This window comes from Rhinolophus ferrumequinum, chromosome 21 (assembly GCF_004115265.2).
Source record: "Rhinolophus ferrumequinum isolate MPI-CBG mRhiFer1 chromosome 21, mRhiFer1_v1.p, whole genome shotgun sequence".
NCBI classification, from domain to species: Eukaryota; Metazoa; Chordata; class Mammalia; order Chiroptera; family Rhinolophidae; genus Rhinolophus; species Rhinolophus ferrumequinum.
The window spans coordinates 23,933,341-23,960,547 of record NC_046304.1 but is presented as its reverse complement, the minus strand read 5'-3'; the positions used below and the strand labels follow the sequence as shown (position 1 = coordinate 23,960,547).

The window sequence follows — 27,207 nt, the reverse complement described above, 5'->3', positions numbered from 1 at the left end:
CACGCAAACGATTCCCCCTAAATCTACCTATATTCTTTTGTGGAAGGTAACTTTAAACATAAAAGCCTAGTATTTTAGCACATGAACATAAAATTTTTATCACACTGAAAACATAAAGGAGCATTATCTGTAACTGACCTCTTATAATTCTTACTGTCTGAGCAGATATCCACTTCCAAAAAGAACTAAAGAGAAAAAGAGAGAGAGATTTGAAGTGTTTTTTTTTAAAGGAACCCTAATTTTATTAATAACTGTTTTGTTCAGCATAATACAAAACTAATAAAACCCATGAAGTATCATTTTCTGGTCAAATCTATTATTTAGAAGCATAAAGTTTAGTTGGTTATTACTTGTTCAAATCTGTAAATCAAAAGCATTACATATTCAGACTTTATTATTCATGAAAATATTAAACAATAATCCAAGCTTACTATTTCACAATGTGCCTTTTCCAATTGTATACTTGGATGAACACATTCCAACACTATGATTTCCAATATGTCATCAAAAAGGAGGCACTGTGGAGAATCACTATATTCTCTACAACTCATCAGGCTCTGATTATGTCTCCAAATGGTTATATCCACCCAGAAAACCAGGGAGAGGACAAATCTCCCATTAGATTAAGTCCCGAACTCTAAGGGACAAGGAGTCTAGCTACTTCCCAAATCCTGGGTTTCCATCTAGGCCCAACAATTTAAATACATCCAGGGTAAAAATCCTCAACTTTGACTATGCATGCATATAACAATAACCTGTGGAGCTTCTTAAACTCCATCCAGATCTACTGAATCAGAATCGCTGCTGGAAACCCAGAGATCTGAATATCAAATTCCACAGTTGACTGACACAGTTCCACTGGTCTGAGATAGAGAAGAAAACAGAAAGAAGTAACACAGGTAGGGAAATCCAGAACTTCTAAGAGAGGACCCTGAATGACAAGTGACAGGATTGGGGACAGTGCAGGTATGTTAACTGGGGAATTAGGATTTACCCAATTATGTAGTCTGAGCTAGTATTATTCCCTACAATTGTGGTAGGGAAGGGGGTGAGAAAACGAAGGAAAAAGTAAGTACAGTTGTTGACCTTTGATCGACACAGGTTTGAACTGCTCGGGTCCACTTATATGCAGATTTTTTTCAATGAACACTGTAAATATATTTTCTCTTCCTCATAATTTTCTTAACATTTCTTCTCTAGCTTAATTTATTGTAAGAATACAGTATATAATACATATAACATGCAAAATATGTGTTAATTGACTGTGTCATTGGTAAGGCTTCCGGTCAACACTAGGCTATTAGTCAAGTTTTTGGGAAGTCAAAAGTTATATGTGAATTTTCGACTGCATGCAATAGGGTGGGGGTTGGCTCCCCAAACCCTACACTGTTCAAGGGTCAACTGTAATTTGGATCAGATGTAACCAAAGGTGCAGTGGAGCTGGAGTCAAAGCCTAGGACCCAAGATCAAACTCTGGCTCTGTCAAGTAATGGCAGTGCAAACTTGAACAAGTCTCTATCTTCCTTATCTGTAGGGATAAAAGGAAGGTCATACGTACCTCATGAGACTGCTGTTGAGGACCCAGAGTATATGAAAGGCTTTTGTAAACCATGATGCATTAGACCAGTGTTTTTCAAACTATGGGTTACCACCAAGCAGAATGGTAAGAAATCAATTTAGGGGTTCCAAACAACATTTAAAAAATGAAGTAGGATAACAAATGTTATGGGTGCAACATACTTTATAAGGATAAACGTTGTTTTGTAAATTTTTTAATCAGTGATATATACCGGGGGTGTCAAAAAAATGTATATATATTTTAAGAGATATTAACACTTTGGTCAGCATTGCTCAACCAGTAGTTCGCCATAATCAGAAGTGTCTGGCCGCTGATGGTAACCACTTTGAGCACCTCTTGTAATTGCAAAAGTCAAACGTGACTTGTATTTATCTTTTGTTATCGGTATATATTAATACAGTTTTTTTCTTTCTTAAAATGTGTATACATTTTTCTGGCACCCTCTGTATGTCATGACATCAACATCTTATCGTGCGTTGTGTCAAAAAGTCTTAAAGCCACCATTAATCCTCACTCTCCTGCCCCCTCTTATACTCCCCCTAGAGAGCAAGCACAGTGAGTTAAGTACCTAAACCAATGGTTCTTAAAACTTTCTTAGGTCAAGACACGACTAGAAATCTGATAAAAGCTACGGACCCTTTCCTGACAAAAATTCTCCCTCACACAAAAGTTTGTTTGCATACAAGTTTGGGATCCCTAAAGGCTTGCTATGAATTAGTTAAGACCTCTCTGGAGTTGACCTCTGCAGAAGGCCCATATAGCTGCTGTCTTATTATCTCCAAAACTAGGCTTCTCCCCAGATACAGTTGCAGGATATTCTGTTTATCCCAGTAAAATTTTTCTTCACGATATCAAATTTATGGCAATGTCAAATTTTCTTTTATTTAAAATATATATATGGGGTGGCCGGATGGCTCAGTGGGTTAGAGCGTGAGCTCTGAACAACAAGGCTGCCAGTTTGATTCCCACATAGGCCAGTGAACTGCGCCCTCCACAACTAGATTGAAGACAATGAGCTGCCACCCCATACTGGATGGCTCAGTTGGTCAGAGCGTGAGCTCTCAACCACAAGGTTGCCGGTTCGATTCCCACATGGGATGGTGGGTTGCGCTCCCTGCAAGTAGACTGAAAACAGTAACGGGGTTAGGAGCTGAGCTGCGCCCTCCACAAGTAGACTGAAGGACAACTGCCTGAAGAAACACATGGTCCCCCAATATTCCCCAATAAAATTTACTTAAAGTATATATATATATATATATATATATATATATATATATATATATATATTATATCTATCTATCTATATATATGTTCTTGAACTTTTATTTGGGGACTCCTAAAAATATTTGCAGAAGGCTCCTGAACTGTACTCGATGTTCCTGAAAATGAGGTAAAAGCTAATTTATAGCTAATGCACTTATTTAAGAGTCAGCATACATTTCATTCAGAGATATTTCTCAAAATAAAACAGATTTTACCAAGGTTAGTTAATATGTTCTCCTTGAACTCAAATGACACTAATACAATTCTAATACAAGGCAGTGATTAGTTTTCATAGCCACCAATAAAAGTATCTGAGCTAACATCCTTGCCTTTTAAGCCATAGTAACTTAATTTAATTTTTTCAAAAAAAATTATTGAAGACCTTTAAATGGATTCTGGTATTCAGTATCCACAAGAGAGTTGTTTTTTTGGTTTTTTGGTTTTTTGGCGTTTTTTTTAAAGATTTTATTGGGGAAGGGGAACAGGACTTTATTGGGGAACTTCCAGGACCTTTTTCCAAGTTGTTGTCCTTTCAATCTTAGTTGTAAAGGGTGCCATTCAGCTTCAAGTTGTTGTCCTTTCAGTCTTAGTTGTGGAGGGCACAGCTCAGCTCCAAGTCCAGTTGCCGTTGCTAGTTGCAGGGGGCGCAGCCCACCATCCCTTGCGGGATTCAAGGAGTTGAACCAGCAACCTTGTGGTTGAGAGCCCACTGGCCCATGAGGGAATTGAACCGGCAGCCTTCGGAGTTAGGAGCATGGAGCTCCCACCGCCTGAGCCACCAGGCTGGCCCTTGTTTTGTTTTTTAATTTTTTATTGGGGAACAGCGTGTTTCTCCAGGTCCTATCAGCTCCAAATCATTGTCCCTCAATCTACTTGGGGACGGTGCAGCTCAGCTCCAAGTCTAGTCACTGTTTACAATCTTAGTTGCCGGGGGTGTAGCCCACCATCCCATGTGGGAATTGAACTGGCAACCTTGTTGTTGAGAGCCCGCGCTCTAACTAACTGAGCCATTGGCCGCCTCAAGAGAGTTTTTCTTTTTAAGCCACACTTTATTTCCTGAAAGTTCTAAATTTTAAAATAACAAGCATTTGTGTTCCAAATGGTGAGATGGATGTGTATTCAAAGATAAATAAGAGTTGGTCCCTGGCTAAATGGCTATAGATGCCTAAGTAAACAATTACAGTAGTATAATAATTGCTAGGTGTGGAAACACAAGTGATGGGTACTTTATCCAAATTTAGAGGAGGTAAAGGCAAGGACAGGGATCAAGGAAGACTTCCTGCAGTGAGATGACATTAGCAATGAAATACTGGAGAGATAAACAAGGAGGGAGAGGAAGGAGCATTCCATATAGAAGGAGCCACTGGATAAAGACCTAGGAGGTAGAATATGATGACTTAGGAGAAATACTACATCTGAATGGTTGCAGGAGTTTGAAGTCATTTCCTCCAAGAGCCAGCTGGAGACTTTGGGGGAATTTTTTTTTTTTCTTTTGTAAAACAGGAGCATGTTTCTTTAGGGTATAGTAATCAGAGAAAATAACATGGTATAACTGTCTGTCCTAATCCTCACTTCTCAATCCAGGGTAAGAATATTTTTCAAGGGTGAAGTTGGTACAAGCTTCTGCATCTTTTAAGGAATCATTAAAGAAGTATTGCCAAACTTCTGGATAAAGATGGTGGGTTGAATACATATCCACATTGCTCCTGCCTGAAATCCCACTAGAACAAAGGTAAAGAAAAAAAATTTTAAAGGCATAATCCACGAAAAGATCCCCCCACCAAAAAAATGTCAGGGGAGACAACAATAAGATAATTTACTTGGAAAGCAGTTGGAAGAGTGATAAATGACTATTCAGGCCCAAGAAAACTGAATTATAAGCCATCTGTGCTAAACTTAGAATCAATACAATTTATATTAGAATCTCCAAAATGTTCAGGAAATAGAAGTGAAAGGTGGAACTAAAATAAAGAGGATTGGTTGAAATTCTGTTTCAGAAGTTTTAGATCCTTAGATTCTCTTCCCAATTAGTAAAGCCAGGTGCCTGCTACTCTACTGTCCTGAAAAAACCTGAAGATTTGTTCTCTAGAGAGAGTTAAACAGAGGATCTCTGGAATGGAGGATATAAGCAACAGTAAAGGGGAGGGCACCATATTGAAAATGGAGAGATTAAGTAAACATACTGAGTAAAACCTCCATCAGTTCTTCAATCTCCCTCTTAAATTTAAGTTGACAATTAAGGATTACTAGATATCTGAGGGAAAACCTTCCACATGAAAAAATTTTTTTAAAAAAGAAAAACCCACTACCTATAGAAAAAAAATTGCAACTTTAAGAGCTTATGCAGAACAAGAAAACATTAAAAATGGGAAGTGAGGAAGCAACCTCACTTCTGTGGTGTTTTTCCCCAAAAACCTGTAACAATAGTAAAATCTTGAGAAAACAACAGACAAATTTGAATTAAGGGACATTCTACAAAATACTTGAACAATCCTCTTCAAAACTGTCAAGGTCATTAAAACATAAAAAGACCAAGAAAGTATCACACATCAGGAAAGACTAAGGAGACATAACCACTAAAATGCCATGTAAAAACCTGAATTAGATCCTGGAACAGAAAAATAAGTCAATTAAAAAAAAACAAGAACTGGGGAAATCTGAATAAAGTCTATAGTTTAGTTAATACTATTCAGCCAACGTTAATTTCTTAATGACAAAGGTACTGTGGCTATGTAAGAGATTAACATTACAGAAGCTTGGTAAAGGGTATGCCTGCATACTTTAGATACTATCTTTGCAACTTTTCTGGAAGTCTAAAATTACTTCAAAATTCAAAAATAATTATTTTAATTTTAATTTTATAGGACTATTATTATCCTAAGAGAGCTAAGAAAAGATATTACATACATGAAACACAACAGCCTTTTCAACGAATGGTGCTGGGAAAATGAATCTCCACATGCAAACAAATGAAGTTAGACACCTACCTTATACAATATATAAAAATTAACTCAATATGGATCAAGGACCTAAATGTTAAGACATAAAGCAATAAAACACTTAGAAGAAAACATAGGACAGAAGTTTCATTACATCAAATATGGCAAAGATTTCTTGGATATGACACCAAAAGCACAGGTAACAAAAAACAGACATACTGGACTTCTTGAAAATTAAAAAAAAAAAAAATTGCTCATCAAGACACTATCAACAGAGTAAAAATGCACCCTAAAGAATGGGAAAAAATATCTGCAAATCATATGAGGGCATTAATATCCAGAATATCTAGAGAACTCCTAAAACTCAACAAAAAAACCCGATTCAAAAATGGGTAAAGGACTTGAATAGACATTTCTCCAAAGAAGATATATGAATGGCCGATAAAAACATCAATATGCTCAACACCACTAATCATTAGGGAAATGTAAATCAAAACTACAATGAGATACTACCCTACAGTACTTAGGATGGCTACTATCAAAGAAACAGAAAACAAGTGTTGGTGAGGACGTGGAGAAATTGGAACACTTCGGCACTGTTGGTGGGAATGTAAACTGGTAGAGCTGCTATGGAAAAAAGTACAGTGGTGCCTCAAAAAATTAAAAATAGAATTACCATATGATCCAGCAATTGTACTTCTGGGTGTATACCCAAAAGAACTGAACGCAAGGTCTCAAAGAGACATCTATACATCCGTGTTCATAGTGGTGTTATTCACAATCGTTAAAATGTGGAAAAAACCCAAGTATGCATTGATGGATAAATGGATAAGCAAAATGTAGTATATACCCCAACACACAATGGAATATTATGCAGCCTTAAAAATGGAATGAAATTCTGCAATAGCTACAATGTGGATGAACCCTGAGGACATTATGCTAAGTGAAATAAGTCACAAAAAGACAAACATTGTACGATTCCACTTTATGAGGTACATAGTCAAAATAAGTGACAGAAGTAGAACGGTGGTTGCTTGTGGTTAGGTGAGGAAAAAATGAGGAGTTATTGTTTAATGGTTGTTTTACAAGATAAAAAAAGTTCTGCAGATATAGATGGTAGTGATAGTTGCATAACATTATAAACGTATTTAATACTGAGCTGTACATTTATAAATGGTTAAAATGATAAATTTTATTATGTATTTTACCACAATAAGAAAAATGGAAAAAAAATCACCTCACAGGTTACATATTAATTACAAAGGGGAATTGGTATTTTTACAATGAAGAAATACAGTATGAATCATCTTAACTAAGTGTTCAAACTAAAAATCACCAATATTAGGACAAACTGACATTAGTTGCCTGCTGATGTGACATAGTTGTATGTGATACTATGTCTGTTGCATTTTTGACAAAAATGGTTAACTTCAATCTAATAATGATAAAACAATCAGACAAATCCAGATTGTAGAACCTTTTACAAGACAACTAACCTGTACTCTAAAAACAGCAATGAAAGATAAATGCCATGAAAGACAAAAAAGGGTAGGGTGATTGTTCTGCATTAAGCAAACTAAATACATTTTAAATTAAGTGTAATAAATGATTCTTTTTTTCTTTTTCTTTTTCTTTTTCTTTTTTTTTTGGTGGAAAGAAAAGCAGGTTTATTCCAAAATGCCAGCATTAAGGGAAGACAGTGGACTCCCTGTCCTAAAGACTAGCTTCTTTCTCTTAATACCACCACAGGTTTCATAGGCACACAAGGAGAGGCAGAACAAAGGAAGGAGAAATTGCCCAGGCAACTCCAGGAAAAAGCACTTCCTAGAAATAACCCTGGCCTGTCCCAGGGTTAGGAGTGAATCCCATTCAGATGCCAAAAACCCCTCCCAAGTGACGAGGCCAGGCATGCCCACGGGCCCAATGTAAACAGAACCATTGAAACTGGTATGCATAGTAAATATATAGCAAGTAGAGATATTAAGGTTTGGCAAGAGGGGAATGAAGCAAAAAAAATTTTTTTCAAAAAGTCCCAAGCCAAATCTCAGTCAAAATCAAATTACATCAGAGGTTTAAATTTCAAAAACAGAAGATATAGGGTCACCGTAATAAATGATTCTTGACTGGATAATTAATTAAAACATAATCAGTTATAAAGGATATTATTGGGACAAGTGAAGGAACTTCAAATGGACTATATGTTAGATATTGTATGAGTGTTAAATTTGGGGGATCTAGAATGTTAAGTGATTAAAAAGGAGAATGTCCTAGTTCTCTGAAGAAAAGGCAGGAATAGGGGTGAAGTGTCACGAGGTCTGCAATTTTCTTTGAAATTATTCAGAAAAGAATTACATATATATGTACACATCTATTCATATGTATATGTATACACATATGAGAGATAATGCAAATGTGGCAAAATGTTTAAAATTGGTGAATGAAGGTCAAAGGTACAGTAGTATTTATTTCAGTCCTTTGTAAGCTTAAAATTTTTCAAAATAAAATGTTTGAAAAACATATTTACCTCCCATGCACACTTTCTATGATGCCACTGGAGGATATTCTCCACCAAAATGAGGAGATAAACCAATAACAGCGAAAACATGGGAAATGATTTCTCTAAACAGAAAAGAAATTAAGAGAATCCCCAGGATAATAGTGAAGATTAAGCCCAGGATGACAGCTATGTAACAGATGTAGAGGGCAAACAATTTAGATTGGAGCCAGTCTTAAAGAGTCTGGGAGAGCTTTTACAGAAGACCAGAATTAATAGAATAACTGACCATCTCAACGTTCTGAGAGATTTGGAAAACTGGTGAAGAGTGAGGTTAAATGAATGACAAGTTTTCTATTTCAATGAATAGGAAACTAAGCAAAGAAAAATCAAGACTATATTAACTCTAAGGAAAGAGGTGTTCAAAAAAGAAATCATGGCATATTATGCAACTAGATTCTATATAGCATTTACAGATTCATAATTATGTAAAAACTGAATATTGACATAACCGAAGTTACAATACAACTTGGCCGGATAGTTGGTTGCACCCATGGGAAAGTCAAAGATGAACAGTGAGGGTAAGGAAAGGAAAGAGAGACAAATCCTCACCTTCCACAGTAGGACATCAAAATGAAAAAACAAGACAGGAAAACGAATATATTATTTACAGACAAAAGGGTATAATAACAAATATATCAGCTAAAATAAATGAAAGTGGGGAGGGGCTAAGGACTACTGTTTTACTATAACAAACTCTGTGTAACAAGAGGACTTTTAAAACTATGTGCATGTATAACTGTGATGAAAATAAAATGTAAAAAGTTCATCTCGCAACATTAAGTGAAGAAACCAAAGGTGTTGAATGGTATGTTAAGTATGCATAATCTGGATAAAAAATTGGCAGAGTGGGCAGAGAATACATGAGCATTTACTTAAAAATGAATAAAACCTGATAACTATTAAAACATCAATAACTTTAAATTTAAATTAATATATCTGATCATTACTATCAAGAAATTATAATAAGAAATTAATAACACTGCTTAAAATTTTTCTGGTGAAGGGAACTGCATGGCTGCAAGACAAAAGTCAGGGCGAACAATGTACCTGTATATGCTTTTGTACATTTAAATTTTTAAACTAAGTGGATGTATTACTTATGTATTGGCAACTGAAGATTTTAAATAAGTCTTAATAAAAAGTTTTACCCAATTAATTCTGTGCCATTCTGATCCCTTATCTCATATCTGCCTGAGCATTTAAGTACACAACTGGCATGTCATTCATTTATTTATTAATATGTGTAATTGACTCTGTTATCTCTTCAATGAAGCTGGAGAAAGTTATTGTCTCTTCCAATTGTTTTAGTTCTACCACCCCAACGCCTCACAATGCTGTGTAAAGACTAGGCTTTTGCAGGTTGAGTGTTTCATAGGAATTCTAATGACCATTTGAGTTATGAAACTAGTAGACAGGAACCACGGGTTTACTTCAACAGGAACATTTAGAGGCCTCCAGGTAAAAAGCCATTTTGTGAATTCAAAAAGTTTTGGGATTGTGAATCAATTCCCCCTCATGATCTTATTTCATAGGACAGCATTTAGAAAAAGTTGGAGCCATGATTCAGGTGTGTCAGCTGCCTTCCAAAGAGTCTCAAGGATAAGAATAATTTCTTCCTTGAAGAAATATTGCTTGGTGTTGTGTTTTTTGTGGGGTTTTTTTTTGCTCCCAAGTCTTCTAGATGTGCTAAGGAATTGTACTTTATTTTACCTGATAGAGAAGTGAAGCTGGAGAGATTTATAGGTTAAAGCAGACATTCATAATCCTCTTGGAATTATAACATCTTTTGTGGTTTTAAGGAGAGTTTTAGATTGAAAATAATGAAGTACTCTCAAAAATTAGCTGCCTCATGATGCGTTAGATCAGATGATGAACTACCTATAGCTGGAAGTTTTCAACAGGCGTATCAGATAAAATATTATCATATTAAGTGGAAAATTGGAGTATCAAATTCCTAAGGTATATTCCAATACTAAAAATTCTACTAAATTCTCGGATTTTATAAATCGAATTAAAGAGAAATTAAACAGCTTGCCTTGTCAGGGCAGGAATACCACTAAATGCTGACACACAAAACACAAATAACACAACTATCTATCTTCGTGGTGCCAATCTACCGATATTACTATTATTAAACTTAAAAACTAATCAAGCTTCTATCAACCTACTATTTGCCCCAACTTGCCATGTGTGCGAATATATATATATACATATATATATGAACTATATATATGTATATGTGTGTGTGTGTGTATATATATATATATGTACCAACTTACATAACTAAGGACAGATTTGTCTACAAAAACAGAAGGCAATTTTTAGGAACTTCATTAGTGAGTGTACTCACTATTTCTATCATAGGAGATATCCAAATATTCATAAACGAAACCTTATATTTCCTGAAAAAGATTCTCCAAAACTGAGTCTGAAGCTGAACAATAACGAATGCCAAGTATAATATTATATATATATATATATATGTATATATAGGTATGTATACACTTACAAGTGGCGGAGTACAGCATTGGGAGTGGAGACAGTGGAAATGGGATGGCTCGGTGCGATGTCAGAGAGATAGTGGATGGGGGGAGGGGGGTCCACAGTATGAGGGATATAAATGATAAACGTCTAAGTATTACTTTGTCTTGTGTACCTAAAAGTAATTAAAAAAACTAAAAAACAAACAAACAAACAAAAAACTGAGTCTGCTTTTCAAACTTAACTCCATGAATTCATTCAGAATTTTCAAACTTTGTGTTATTATTTCAAAAATGAAAATCATTTATACAAGCTCATTCTCTCCGGGATAATCACTTTATAACTTGCGCTGCATGCAACTTCAACTCCTGTTGTCATGTGATGACAAACAGTACTGTGGTTCCTTACATACCGGAGAGTGAGTATGGCATGCTGAAAGGATGGTATGCGCCTAAGTCCCAAATAACATCATTGAAAGGTCAAACCAATTCGGGCCACCAACCTTTGTAAGGCACTTCACATCCCTTGCTGAAGCCACTTTTCACTTGCTTCCTTAAATATCCTGAGACTAGCTAACTTTATAGTAGCGTGAATAAGTAACAAATTGGTAAGAGAACTATATCACTTGAGCATGTATACTAAGATTGACTGGTTGAACTCATTAGAACCTATGCCCTATCAATCAGATTCATATTCCTGTGTAAGTGCAATGTCCTTATGACACTATTTGGCAGTTTCCTATCTAATAACATCTTCACATAATCCATTAGATTCAAGCAGTGAATACTCACTTAATTGTAAAATTAATGAAAAAAAAAACCAGTTAAGCAATAATCTGTTAATGTGGAAGTTCAATGAGTATTTCCTTTAAAAATGTCAGTCTCCTCAACAGTTAAAGAAATTTGGGGGGGGGGGCCAATGAGTTTTTAGTGTTCATTCACTTTTTTATAATCTTATTGTTTTAAGGGTCTGGAAAGATGCTTGATGTACACTTCCTGTCATTATTAATCTTTAACATGTTAGATAATGATATAACAACCTTTTTTTTTTCCAAATTGTGAAAATACTACTCTGATTAGAAAAACTAATTGTACTATAATACCAATGTATTATTCCAACAATTTTTATTTTAATTTACTTCTTCAACCAAGACTATTAGGATATTATATATCAAAAGAAACTTTTTTAAAGAAAGAAAACTACTAGCCCCAGACCTGTTAAACCAGCATGACAGGTAAAAAAACATTTTTCCGAGTCAAGTCGTTGACTGAAAAGGAATTAGAATTTTACATTGAAAAGGAAATAGAATTTTACATAATGATCTACACCTCAACCTGTTCACAGCCCTTTTGAGAGGTCAATATCACATGAGAGACTTCTGAGGCTGGCTTTCTTTCACAATGCCAGTTCTTTGACATAACCTAGTCATTATCTGAATCTACAAGTTCATTAAGCCAAACGCCACCATTTCCCAACCTTTCCTCCTATTTTAAAATTAAATGTGCTTGGTGGATGTATGTCTATTCTGCTCTGGTAAATTCAAAACAAAACCTGAAAAACAAGTAAACACAGGCAGCTTTATAAGTTAATCCTTTGCCTTTGACATCTTTCATATGCCCGCTTTACAATGTTTGTTAATTATTCTTGGATTCACAACAGTCCTCCAGTTACTAGAAATGAGGAAACTGAGGCAGAAGAAGCAGTAAGAGACTTGCTACTTTTAAACAAGCAGCAGCCACCCACCTGCAGCTGCTGTTCCGTTCTACATTAGACCACAATGCTTTCCTTAAAGGTGCCTGTCAAATAGGCAGCATTGAAATCCATCTCATCAGACATCCAAGGCATTCCCACTAAAAAGTAGGAGACAAGTCAGAGAATTCCTACCACCCAGGAAGAAGATACCATGTAACCAAAGTAGTAAGCATGCTTCTCAATCTGCACTATGGGCTGGGAGAAAAAAAAAAAAAGAATGAAAAGAAAGCGAGATTAAAGGGACCAACTTCTGAGACTGAGAACCAGGCTATTAAGTTTATCCCACACATTGGGAAATTACTGAAACACTGCTTAAGTATAAATGGGATCAATCAGGAAGTCCTAAGGTCTTTTGATTTCAGTCTTAAACCTCAAAACAAAAATATCTGAAATTAAAGTATTTCCCCTACTGGAGTAGCTATAGTCTTATATGCTTCTATAAAACCCACAAGGCCTACATGCAATCCCTGATATTTAGAGCTGATTCCAAGTGTCCACGAGTGTCCACTTTCCCGTGTCCAAATCCAAAAATAATGTTGGCGCTGACCTGAGCAGGACCTTGACGCACATTTCCCTCTGAAATTATTAGCCTCACATTACCTTCCGACGTCCTATCTCCAATACCTTCCCTTTATCAGTATGGCAAACGGGTAGGAGAGAGTAAAAACAGGCACATGCATTTACTACTACGTCCCTTACAGAAAACATCATAAAACGCTGGGAGCAGGACCTGGCAAGGAACAACTCGCCTGGCCCTGGCTCCCACCACGGTACAGAGACACAGCGAGAGCAAAGATGCCCAGGTCTCTGCACCCCACCCCTCACTCAGCAAGAGAGAGAGAAGACTTTCAATGCAATTGGACTCAACCCTCAACATCCCCCTCCCACGTGGATCTTCAACCTCTCCCGAGCGCAGGGTAGCACTGGAGAAAGGGTCAGACAAGGAATCTGACCACGCTGAGGCTGGCGCGGGAGAGGTGGAGGGACAAGCTCCAGGCAGACATCCCAGCCCCTTCCTAGAGCCCCTGGGCTGTACGCCTCCCAGTTCTGGGGTCTGATCACCCACCTCGAGACCCCAGGTCCCTCCATATCTCCCCAGAAGGGAATGCGAGGCCCAGGAGCTGCAGGGAGGGTTGGGCTGTCTGGCACCGAGTCGGGACGATCTGGAGCCCCGGCCGCGTGCGAGCGGAAGATGGGAGGCGCCTCCCTGCTGCTGCCGGCTCTACACCGGGCCCCATCTTATCCAGAACCCAGATCACAGGCTCTGGGGTAGTCTTCACCTCACCTCCCGGCGGCGACGTCTGCTGTCCGAGGCCTCCGGAGCCCCTACGCGGAGGCGGTGCTGGCGGGGAGTAAAAGCCCGCAGCTCGGGCGATGGCTGACAGGCACTCAGCACCAGGCCCGCCCGGCACACGGGAAAGGGGCGGGGCTTCACGGGAGCCGGCCCGCCCCCGCCCCGCCCCTGCCTCCCACCTCAGCGGGTAAGCCTCATGAGGTGACTACGTCGGGGTTTACTCTAGGCCGTTCACCTCCGACCCGGCTCCGGGCAGCGGCGCTGTCTGGCCGACAGAGTGGCAAGGGGTCGGGGCCGAGGGCCGGGCGACAGCCAATGGGAGTACGGCGTGGGGCGGGGCGACGTGAGGCGATGCTTATGGTCTGAGCGCCGCTCTGCCATTCGGGGCCCAGCGGCATGAGGGCGGGCGGGTCCGGGCCAGCTTTGGCACCCCGGGGCTGGCTTTCGCCGCCTTTTCTGCTGGAGGCGGATGTAGTGCAGGCCCGTAGGCGCCCCCTCCTGGCGGACGTGTGAGTGGGGGAAATTACCCTGCTTGCACCTCGGATCTGGAAGAGGCGCGAGCCAGCCTGTGTGTAGCGCGGGAAGGGAGCCCAGAACCAAGGAGGACTTAGAAGGATAGATAGTTGGTGCGGCCCTCCTAAGGACCTTTTCGTGTTCAGTCCTACAGTGTTCCCCCGAAAATAAGACCTAGCCGGACCATCAGCTCTAATGCATCTTTTGGAGCAAAAATTAATGTAAGACCCGGTTATATTATATTATTACACCCAGTCTTATATCGTGTAAGATCCAGTCTTAGAATAAGACGGGGTCTTATATTAATTTTTGTTCCAAAAGACGCATTAGAGTTGATGGTCCGGCTAGGTCTTATTTTCGGGGGAACAAGGTAGTAACACCCTAAAGAGGTGGATACTGCATCCTGTGAATGGCCCAGGATCACACAGGCTGGTTTCCAAGTTAGTGCAGTCCAACTAACTCCTATTCTGGAACAGCATAACCAGCCTCCCTTGGTTTCCAAAGTAGCCTGCCTACCTCAAAGGAGTCTAAGGTGCTGGATCCTGGAGCATTGAGGGGCAGCCTCAGTAAAGAAAGCTTAGTAAGAAGGGCATTGTGCCAAAGGACAACCGTCTTTTCTGCCTGCCCTGAGCAGAAGAAATAGGTACCCTAAATTCCTGAGTTCTTGGATTGAAGCATGCCTCCCAACTGCCACTGTGGTTATACCAAGCCTTTGAGAAGCCAATGAATTTCTCTAGTTTTGCCACTTATTTCATAGCAAGACTTCAATGATGGCTGTGTGTTGAAAATTATTAGGAACTTGTGGACTAAAAAGGGGCCACATACTAAACCTGACAAGCTTAGGGGAGGCGCACAGCGGCCCTACACACTCAGAGACCAAAATAAACCACATAGGATGGTCTGAACATAAAAATTCCTAACTAAAAGCGATTCTGGCAGATAGTCCTTGGCCTATAGCTTCCTTGACAAAGGTTAGTTTTTACCTTAAGTGAGCCTGTCTATTGGATTTAGTCTTCTCTTTTCCTCCTCCTCCCCCTTTCTCTCCTCCACCCCTACTGCAGCTCCCTATTAACCTAGGGAACACTCAATAGAAAACCAGGATAGACTAGGAAGAAAAAAAAAAATACACCCAGAAATTCTGGCAGCTCCCTTTGGAGAAAAGCAGGTCTCAGGCAGTGGGAACCAGCAATTGTGTACAAACAGAAGGAAGGAATGTACTAAAGATTCCCCTAAAGGACAAAAATCATATGATTATATCAATTGATGCAGAAAAAGCATTTGACAAGATACAACATCCATTTATGATTAAAACACTTAATAAAATAGGTATAGAAGGAAAATACCTTAACATAATAAAGGCCATATATGACAAGCCCTCAGCTAATCTCATAATTAATGGTGAAAAACTGAAGCCCTTTGCTCTATGTTCAGGAACACGACAGGGCTGTTCCCTACCACCTCTGCTTTTCAACATAGTGTTGGAAGTCCTTGCCAGAACAATCAGGCAAGAGAAAGAAATAAAAGGCATCCAAATTGTGAATGAAGAAGTTAAATTGTCACTCTTTGCAGATGACATGATGCTATATATAGAAAACCCTAAAGACTCCACCAAAAAGCTATGAGAAACAATCAACGAATACAGTAAAGTTGCTGGCTACAAAATCAATGTTCAAAAGTCCATTGCATTCCTATATACTAACAATGAAATCTCAGAAAAAGAAATACAAAAAACAATTCCTTTTGCAATTGCAGCAAAAAGAATAAAATACCTAGGAATAAACTTAACCAAGGATGTGAAGGACCTATATGCTGAAAACTATAAGACATTTTTGAAAGAAATTGAAGAAGACACAAAGAAATGGAAAGACATTCCGTGCTCATGGATTGGTAGAATCAACATAGTTAAAATGGCCATATTACCCAAAGCAATATACAGATTTAATGCAATCCCCATCAAAATCCCAATGGCATTTTCTTAAGAAATAGAACAAAAAATCATCAGATTTGTTTGGAACCACAAAAGACCCCAAATAGCTAAAGCAATCTTAAGAAAAAAGAACAATACTGGAGGTATTACACTCCCTGACTTTAGCTTGTGCTACAGGGCTACAATAATCAAAACAGCATGGTATTGGCAGAAAAACAGACACATAGACCAATGGAATAGAATTGAGAACCCAGAAATAAAACCACATAAATATGGACAGATAATTTTTGACAAAGAAGCTAAAAACATACAATGGAGGAAAGACAGCCTCTTCAATAAATGGTGCTGGGAGAATTGGATAGCCACGTGCAAAAGAATGAAACTGGACTGCTATCTGTCACCATGTACAAAAATTAATTCAAAATGGATCAAAGACTTAAGCATAAGACCGGACACAATAAACTGCATAGAAGAAAACATAGGTACTAAACTTATGGACCTTGGGTTCAAACAGCTTTTCATGAATTTGACTCCAAAGGCAAGGGAAGTAAAAGCTAAAATAAATGAATGGGACTATATCAAACCTAAAACCTTCTGCACAGCATAAGAAACCATCAACAAAAATAACGAGGCAATCAACTGAAAGGGAGAAGATTTTTGCAAACAGTGCCTCCGATAAGGGTCTAATATCCAAAATATACAAGGAACTCATGCAACTCAACAACAAAAAAACAAACAACCCAATTGAAAAATGGGCAGACAACCTGAAGAGACATTTCTCCAAAGAGGACATACAAATGGCAAATAGATATATGAAAAAATGCTCAACATTACTAATCATCAGAGAAATGCAAATAAAAACCACAATGAGATATCACCTCACACCAGATAGAATGGCTATCATCAACAAGATAAATAGTAACAAGTGTTGGAGAGGCTGTGGAGAAAAAGGAACGCTGGCTCATACACTGTTGGTGGGAATGCAGACTGGTGCAGCCGTTATGGAAGGCAGTGTGGAGGTTTCTCAAAAAATTACGAATAGAATTACCATATGACCCAGCAATCCCTCTCCTGGGTATCTACCAAAAAAATCTGAAAACATTTATACATAAAAAAAGAAAAGAGAGGAAATACTTCTTTGCTTTTCCACCTGGGAAGATCACTAGTTTACTTGGACAGTAATGCCCCAGAGATATACAGAGAGTCCCACCTACTTCTCTCAGACACTAAAAGCTGATTTGAATGATGCTGAATTTCCCAGAAATTCTACTCTAATCCAATATGTGGATAATTTACTCTTAGGCTCTAGGATGTATTAGACTCCCAAGAGGACACAATTTACCTTTTACGATAGCTACCCATTAAGGGACACAGGGTCTCAAAGGACAAGCTTTGATTTTGCTCACCCAGAGGAAAATACCTTGTTATCTAATATCTAAAGGTGGGCTAGTAATTAACCCTGAAAGACTCAAAGGAATAATATCCTTTCCTCTTCTAAAAACATACAAACAAAACACCTTAGAGGATTCCTGGGTCTGACTGGATACTGTCACAACTGGGTTCCAAATTTGTCATCAGTGGCCCAGCCTCTGTATGTCTTATTAAAATCAGATCAACCTGATTCAATTCAATGGAACCCCCAAGAGAAGCAAACTGAAGATCTAGACAATTAAACTCAGTAGTTAAAGGGCTCTCTCCCTGCATGACAACCATCTCTGCTACAGTTGTGTTATGCACACAAACGGAATACACAGCTATGGGCTCTCCTCTATTTACGTTACTCATTCTGTTGCCTCTCCACTGAACTCTCATCACACTCAACACTTTGTCAGTCCACTGGCTTCTTATGAAGTACTCTTGCTTTCTGGGTCTAATATTACTTTAACTTGTTGTAACAGTCTTAACCCAGCAACTTTGTTGTTACTTTCTTTGCTGGATGAAGACATCCACAACTGTGTTTTGCTTACAGACCACCTTCTTGTTCCTAGGGATGATTTACAGGAAACTCTTGATAATGCTGATTTAATTTGGTTTACAGATGGCTCATAGCTATATATAAATATATCCTGTGGTTCCAAATCCACGTACTCTATTATCAGCGATTCCTATATATACCGGCCAATATTTTACAGTGATGGATTTATGTAGTGCCTTTTTCAGCTGTAAAAAAAGACAGGAAATACTTCTTTGCTTTTCCATCTGGGAAGATCACTAGTTTACTTGGACAGTAATGCCCCAGAGATAAACAGGGCCATTATGGAGCTGGATATGGAATAACTTCCATGGTGAATATAAATTAAAGGTTCTTATTTACCTGAATAATATCTGTCCAACAAGCTGAAATAATTGTTCTAGCTGGAACTTGTCAGTCAGCCAATGATCAAATAGCCAATATTTACACTGAGAGTCGCTATACCTTTGGTGTAGTTCACAACTTCCAGAATGTTGTGGAAGAAGTGAGGCTTCTTAACTTCCTCAGGACAGCCCATAAAGAATGGAAAACAGGTTGCAGAATTATGAGATGTCATGTAGTAACCAAAACAATTGGCAATTATCAAAATTCCAGGACATTCTAAAGCTGCCACCATGGAAGCAAAAGAAAACAACTGAGCAGACGCTGCAGTTAGACAAGCAACAATAAATAGCCAACTTATCCAGACCTGAGAATGTTTCTTCTCCCTATTAAATCAATAAAAGACTCTCTTTTACAGTGCCAATGGACACCTGCAGAAGAAGAAAAGAAAATATGGCAATAAAAAGCGGGAAACTTTGACTCAGACAAACAGATATGGCTTGGACCCATTCAGAAACCAATCTTACTTATAGGGGCTCAATTACCTATACTTCAACATGTACATGAGCTAACACATTGGGGTCCTGAAAAGATGATTTCATGATGTAAAGAATATTATTGGAAACCTTCTCCTACTGTAGCTCATAAAGTGTATAGCAGATGTTCTATCTGTCTAAAATATAACCCTGGAAAATCACTCCTTGGGTCCCAAGGACATTTCCCACTTCCTTTAGGTCCATTTGAGGTATGGTAATTGTATTTTATCCAAGTGCCACCATCTCAAGGATAGAAATATGTGTTAGTCATGATTTGTATGTTGTCTCACTGGGCTGAGGCATTCCCTTGCAGGAAAGAAACTGCCTTAATGGTAGGTAAGTTATTATTGGAAAAAATAATCCCCAATTGGGGAATTCCCTGTGAGTTACATAGTGACCGAGGGACTCATTTCACTTGGCAAATAATATAACCCAGTTGTAACATTTGGCCTATTCTACAGCATTTCCACTGTGCTTATCACCCCAGTCCTCTGGATTGGTGAACTACACAAATGGTACAATTAAAACTCAACTACGTAGGTAAAATTTCAGAAGCTTTTAATCTCCCATGGCCCAAAGCTCTCCTTACAGTGCTCCTCAGCCTGAGATTTACTCCTTTTGGTAACCACAGCCTTTCTCCTCATTAGTCACTGGTCACCGGAGGCGTCTGGATGAAGGGATATATGAACCAACTTTACTAAAAGGAGACATTCTGCATTATTGTCAAGGACTTATCAACCAGCTTAAAGAAATTGATAAATTAGCAACTGATTCACTTCACAGTGTGATTCAAGGAGATGAAGACTTCAAAGATACGACTCACAACCAGGAGAATTTGTCCATTGGAAAAGACATCAATTAAAGACTCTCCAACCTCCTTGGAAGGGACTTGTCAGCGGACATCAAAGACTCCTCAAGGATGAGAAGCCACGGACATCAGAGGTAGACATAGCTGTCTACCCAAGACTTTGAGAAGGCCTACATAATTAATATTGAACTTAAAATAACCATTTATTTGTCTTTACCTGTCTGCTAATAATATTAATCATAATGATAGTTCTACTTGTTCTTTGGGCTTTTCTCAAACCCTGTACTTATATAGCCCAACTGTTAATAATTGCTGAAAGTATATAACTTTTATATTATCAGTAATTCTATTTTCATGGTTTATTTTTTTAAATGTAGAAGGAATGTTATTGTAGAAGGAAGAAAAGGGATGTGTGCGTGTGTTTGAGAGAAGTTAAAAGGAAGTAGTTTGTTTCAATAAGTTAATTATTTCTGAACGAGGAAAAGGAGACAAGCTGAGGACAAGTGTAGAAGGTTAGTGGGAAAAAAATATTGAGAAAGGAATTATATGTATACGCATAAATGCTAGAACCTAATTATGGGAACCTGCTTATACGCTAACCTAACGAGGACTACTAACTATATTAATTCAGATGGAAGCTAAAGTGGCTATTTAAAAAAAAAAAAAATGGCTCTCTATAATGGCTGCCGAGGCACCGGAAACTTACTTTGAAACTCTTACTGTCCTGCTGGTCTCCGGAAATTTTTAGATGGTAATTATAATTTACACCATTGTGTTCTTATAGCCTTGGCCCCGATTAAACCTTAAACTTACAGTTCCCAGATGCACAACTAGCAGGAATCAGATTAATAATGAATGACACTTGTGTGGCTCCAATGGGAAGTAGATGGGCCATATTAAAATAACAACAACAACAACACCACCAGTAAATGGGAACCCATCTCATGGACAGATTTTGAAAACTGAAGAGGTGTACGTTGTGCTCTCAAACAATAAGTGAATGTTATTCTAGATGAAAAATACAGAAGAGTGAGACAGACAGCAAAACTTGAATCATGATAGCTTATAGGTTAGAAATGTGTTTTTTTACTTAGTGAAGGCCCATAAGACCTGACTGCCTCCCATTTACCTGCCTTTCCTCTGGAAAAAAAAAATTCGGCTTTAACAGCCACCCAAGGTTACAGTCTTGCCCCATCCCCAATGGTCCACCATTTCAGCAAGACAAACGCTGACACTAAGACTTCCTAGGAACGAGCCTTCCTAGCACCCTGGGACCACATTATCCAACCAAAAAGTTGGTCATCGATGCATCCTTTGGATTCATTTATGACCAAAAGGGGGAAGTGTGGATGAAAAAGGGGCCACGTACTAAACCTGACAAGCTCAGGGGAGGCCAGCATGGCGGGCCCCACAGACGCAGACCAAAAGTAACCACATAGGATGATCTGCACATAAAAATTCCTGACTAAAAGCGGGTCATGGCCGATGGTCACATCCTTGGCCTGGAGCTTCCTTGACTAAGGTCAGTCTTTACCTTAAATGAGCCTGTGTATTGTCTTTTTGCATCTAAGATAACATACCCTTGGAATGTCAGAGGAATCCCTTTTTCCAGACCCCTCAGGGTACAACCCACTGCACCAGAGCAGGAGACCACAGAACCCCTCATTGTTATCTTGTTCCTCAAATACCATCTCTATGTGCTGTAAAATGTTAATTAACTGTCCTGTATCCACCAGTGTAAAAGAAGTATGTGTCTCTCCATTTTACTTTTTATCCAGTCCCAGAGATTTCCCCACTATTCTTTCTCCCACCTCCTTAATCTACCACCAATGGATTTCATGTAACCCTCCTTCAGTTCCTCCTTTGATTCTAATGTATAAAATAAGGTGCAAAACTGCCATTCTCTGGAGCATTTCTTAATCCGTTGACATTTTGCTTCTTGGCATTATCGTCACTTAGGCTCAAATAAACTCATTAAAGTTCTCTACAGGTTTGTACATTTCTTATATCAACAAACTGGAAAAAGTCTCTCTATATAATACAACTATTGAGTGAGAAAGAAAGAAAATTGGAGAAAATTGCACTTCAGAAGAATGGGGTGAGTTTAACCCTTACCAAAGATTTAATGGAGCACCCAGTTACTTTACTGATCTTTACACAAGCTTGTGCTAAAGGCCAAGAAAGGTACAGAGGATAATGATTTTGTGGGAAGAAGTTCTATGCCAGAGGGCAAAAAAAATGAATAGGGTAGAAATACATACACCTGAGGTAAGAAGTTTGGGGCAGAAACTGAGGCAGGAAGAGGCGAAGATTGGTCCAATATGGGTCCACAAGGACCAATATTCATCTAGGAGCCCTCATAATACCACTAGGTGGTGGCTTCTCCAAGAGTTTACCAATCTACTTTAAAATAATAGAGAAATTTAGGAAGATATAGACTTTACAGAGCAGTGACCCGCATTTCACAATAGCTGTGTCTGTGATTGGATGCATCTGTCAGGTGAACAAAGATAGGAAATCACAACCTAAAGATAATTGCACACAACTTCCTGGTTTAACAAGATGTTTGACTAGGCTGACTGAAAAAAAAGCCTGGGAAGAAGGAAGTTTAAAAGGAAGTTTAACCTCTCTCTAACAGTGCTCTCAGAAGCTGGCATCTCAGAAGAAAGTGACTTTGGGAAGAACTAAAAATCTTAAGGTTACCGCTTTTATTTTTCATCTACCATTCCTAGTTCCTTTTAAGTAATAGGAACTCTGACCCCAAGATTCCTTCTTAGTTGTGTTGCTGTTTATCAGCGTTAGGAACACTGCAAAACCAGGTTATCCTTAAAAACTGTCCTTAAGTGAAACTTCAGCAAGTCCTTACATGTACTGCTTTTGACCTCACTGAATATTTGAAGCAATTGAGCTCTCGAAAGAACCAGCCAAGGAAAAGACCTAATGAAAGAGCTGCAGGGAATGAAAATGAAGGATGAGTTAGGATACACCAAGACCACTTACAGAGGATCTAATAATCTAATTATCACTATTAAATGTTGAGACAACTGGGCAGAAAGTGGACAGAGAGCTGTGTCTTTAAGACAGTATACCTGGAATTTCAACAATTCCTAATTGTTGTGTTGTTTCGTGCATGCCACAACCTGCCCGTCGACTATAAGCTCTTTCGAGCTGTTCCACGAATTCTTGCCACACAAGCCATTATGTCTGTAAGAAGCGGAGGAGGAGAGCCAAAGGGTGGAGAGAACTTACTATACAAGACTAACAGGTGGAAGAAAAGGGAGTGAGTAGAACATTTCTAGAAGATGAAACTAGAGAGCTATAATGGGCTGAATTGGGTCCCTCAATTCATATGTTGAAGTCCAGTTACCCCAGTACCTCCGAATGCGAGTATATTTAGAGATAGAATCTTTAAAGAGGAAATTAAATTAAAATGAGGTCATTAGGGTGGGCCCTAATTCTAAGTGACTGGTGTCCTTATAAAGAGAAGATTAGGACACAGACATACGCAGAGGGAAGACCATCTGTGAATGACAAATCGATGAAGCGTTGGCAGAATTGTGGGTCTTATGATGGAGAAGATGGCCATCTATAAGCCAAAGAGAGAAGCTTCAGAAGAAACCAACCCTGCCAACACCTTGATCTTGGACTTACAACCTCCAGAACTGTGAAGAAATACATTTCTGTTGTTTAGGCCACCCAGTTGGTCATACTTATTATGGGAGCCCTAGAAAATTAATACAAGGTCCCAAACATCAAATGGTTTCCAGCGTTTTCAAGAAGGTTGTATAAAGGTATCAGAGATTTATCCTGAACGTTCCAGCTATCTTCCAACCTTAAAGATGGTTTCTAATATTGTGTATCAACTGTAATTGAAAAATAAAATTTTAAAACATTGAAAATTAAAAAAGATTGTCTTTCACCCTAATGTGGGGAAAAATAAGAAAAGTCTGAAGGGTCCCTGTCTTTAAGGTGATTACAGTCTAGCTGGGAAGACAAAACTAAACACCAAAACAGTGTCTACGTCTTGCTCCTGAGATGATAAGCCATACAAATTTTATAAGAGCCACAGATGGGAGAGGACAAATTCTCAAAAATGAAGAAACCCAGAAATACATAAATAGCATGTGTGTCATTTTGGCACTGTATTGTCAATTCTATTTTAGTTTATGGCAGTGTTTCTAAAGTCTGTTCCATCTGAGCACCTGAAACAGAATCACTAGGTGCTTGTTAGAAATGCAGACTCGCAGCCCACTGCAGACTTTTTTAAAGTTGTAATTACTCACCCTGAAGTTTGAGAACAATAGTTTAGGGTTTATCCTTACTGTCCCCCTCTTTGCTGCCAGTATCTTTGGATAAACAGCAATGTCTCCTACACCAGCTCTTCCAAGATAAGAAAATGTGATCAGGTCAGGCCAGAGTTGAACCAAGGGAAGAAAGAAAGTGCCTTAATAGGAAATGGAACTATGAAGAGGCCCCTGTCCTGGTGGCTATCATGGTTCCAAATTCCTTAAGTAGCAAGGTCAGCGATCAACCTTTAGAAGAGAGGATAGAGGCAATCCTGGGATGTTACTCCCTAGTGCTCCCCAATAGACTCGAATAGCACATACTCCAATCTGGCTTCTAGCTCTTGCCATGCTTATTCTTACCTTTGCTTATCTGGCAAACTTGTCCTTCTTCCCTCCTAACGTTCTGAATCTTTCTAGTCCTTGGAAGTCCCCTTTTCTCTAAGAATATCTCTTTCCTTCTCCAGCTGCTACTGCTCTTATCTCTCCTCTGAATTCCTATAGCAATCTGGTCACCACCACACAGTTCAGCATTTGTTAGGCTCTAAGTTTTTGGGTGGATGGTAGTTTCAGTTCTCCAGCTAAATTTTAATGCTCTTAAAGGCAGAGAGCATTGCATACAGTTTTGTACTCTCCTCTATAGCTCTTAGAGTAGGGCTAGGTATGGCTATCAGTCAGTGCTGTATTGACCGAAATAAAGATTAGCTCTGTACCTGAGAGGCCACACTGCTCTGAATGTCTGCTTCTCTGTCTTCATATCGCCTCTGGGAGGCAAAGCCTCCAGCAGGATACTTAGCTGCTTTATAGATGGACAGACTTCATCGAGCAAGTCGGCGCTTTGACCAGAATTGTGGCTCCAGTCATAAGACAGAGAAAAAGAAGACCCAAAGGCCTTTATCTGAACACTATGTTCCTTTGCTCTGGTCAGCCATTCAAGTTCGTCCAGAGTGAAGAGCCCAGGAACTTCAAACCATAAGGTCAGAAAATGTCCTCAGGAGGCCACTTTATAAGTCTGGTCCTTTTTAATCAGATAAAAGGTAGGATTGCACATGGAAGGACAGGGTCCGTAATGGTGACCCACCACCACGTTTTCCCATGGACACTTGGGCTGTCACGAGGCTTTTCAGGTCTCCCTCCCTCCTCGTTATCCAATACTGAACGCTGCCAGTCCCTCTCTATACTATTTGTATCTGGCAGTCACCATATCTTAGCTGCTGCTTCCACAACAGTTCCAGTACCTTTTCTTTTTAAATCTCTTCCTAAGTCAAACACACCTCACAACTGAATACCCAGCAGAAATTTAAAGGGCCCTTTTCTCTAAAGGCAGGAATAAGAACAAGATGGCTCGTTTAGGTCCTGCCCAGTCCTGGGACTGGGACATTTTATATTGATCAGCTTTACAAGCCTCTCAACTCTGACCTCTTTCTTCTGCAAACCTATGAAAGTGCTTCTGGTGAGTTCACTTCCTGCTGCTGTTCTCACCTTCTCTTTAGACTTCTCCAGTGTCTCCATTACTCCTATTTCAGACTCAGTTGTTTCCTGCTACATGTTTAGGCCTCTACCTATCTACCCCAAACAAATGCCCTCACTTTCCATTGTTATTACTATATATGAAACACAATACATAATAAAATACAATATGAATCATTTTTACAGAGCCTTTACTTTGTCAAGGAAAATTGAGCCATCACTCAGCTTCCTTTTATCCTTTTCATTCCATCAGGCCTAAAGTTTTCCTACATCATAGGAAGATTTCACAATGTCTTTTTCTAATCTCACTACTGGCTAACATACTAGACTAGCGGGCAGAAAGCTATCTCCCCCAACACTTGTTTATTAGTGGACTTGCTGTACTGATGTGCCCAATTTTCTTTTATTATCATTATTTTTTTTTATTAGTTTCTGGTCCAATATTCTTAGTGAAAACAAAAAGGAAGAAAGAAGGATAAAGGCAACTAAAAACAAATGAAAATAAAATGTAGTTTAAATCAGTGAAGGAGATGGCCATAGTCACTTGAATAGCATAGTTTTTGGGGGTGAATACTGGCAAGCAGAACTGAGAAGTGAGCCTTGTTATTGGCAGTCGAAGCCAAAAATTCCTCAAGAGCAGCAGGAACTTTGCCTTCTCTGCATTCTGGATTTTAAAGAGCTTGAACTTTTTAATCAGATAAACTAGGCTTTAAATCTCGACTCTGTCACTAATTAGCTCTGTGACCTTAAGCAAATGACCCCCTTTCTAAGCCTGTTTCCTTATCTATGAAACGAGGTATAATATCGACTTTGTATTGTGTTTTAGATTAAATGTTATAATTGAAGTGTAAAGTTTCTAACACAAAGCTTGGCACACAGTAGGCACACTAACGATATTACTTCCCCCTTTCTCTGTGTCCCTCCTCCATTTCTTACTAGTGTTCAGTACAAGAACAAAATATCCTATGGCTGCTCACTTGATTCAGGAATGATCGTGCTCTTCAATTCACCACCCACACCATCCTGGGCCAATATTCCCAGGGTGACAGAGCATGTGATCAGGGACGTAGGGGTAATCTGAACCCTATCCCCTTACTTGGAGGGAGCAAGTAAACAGAAGAAGTGACTGTGGCCTGAGCTTCTGACCACCAACCAAAGGGTTGGCACTGTGAGGGTATGCCTGGCCCTGCTCGGTGCCATGGTTGTGTCACACTGAAAAGGCTCTTGGTCCCTTTGGCAAGGATGTGAGACAACAGGAACTTTCACATACTGCAGATAGGAGTGTAAATGGGGACAACCTCTTAGAAAAGAGTTTGACATTAATTAGTAAAGCTGAATATACCCTGCATTCTCTATAACCCAGCTTCCATTTCTGGATTTAAACTCTGGAGAAAGTTTCAAATGTTCCCCAGGCACATTATTCATTATGGCCAAAAACTGAAAATAATTCAATGTTTCTCAGCAGTAAAATGGATAAATTATGGTACATTCATTCAATGAAATATTATAAAG

The 27,207-nt window shown here is 39.0% G+C and overlaps 1 protein-coding gene across 1 annotated transcript in view; it reads right to left on the bottom strand.

Annotated features, from left to right (window-relative positions):
- Positions 1-27,207, bottom strand: part of ACACA (acetyl-CoA carboxylase alpha) — a 260,073-nt gene that overhangs the window by 205,182 nt on the left and 27,684 nt on the right. The window contains exon 3 of the mRNA XM_033090744.1: positions 139-185. Coding sequence (XP_032946635.1) covers positions 139-185 — 47 coding nt within the window. The remainder of the gene's footprint in view (positions 1-138; positions 186-27,207) is intronic.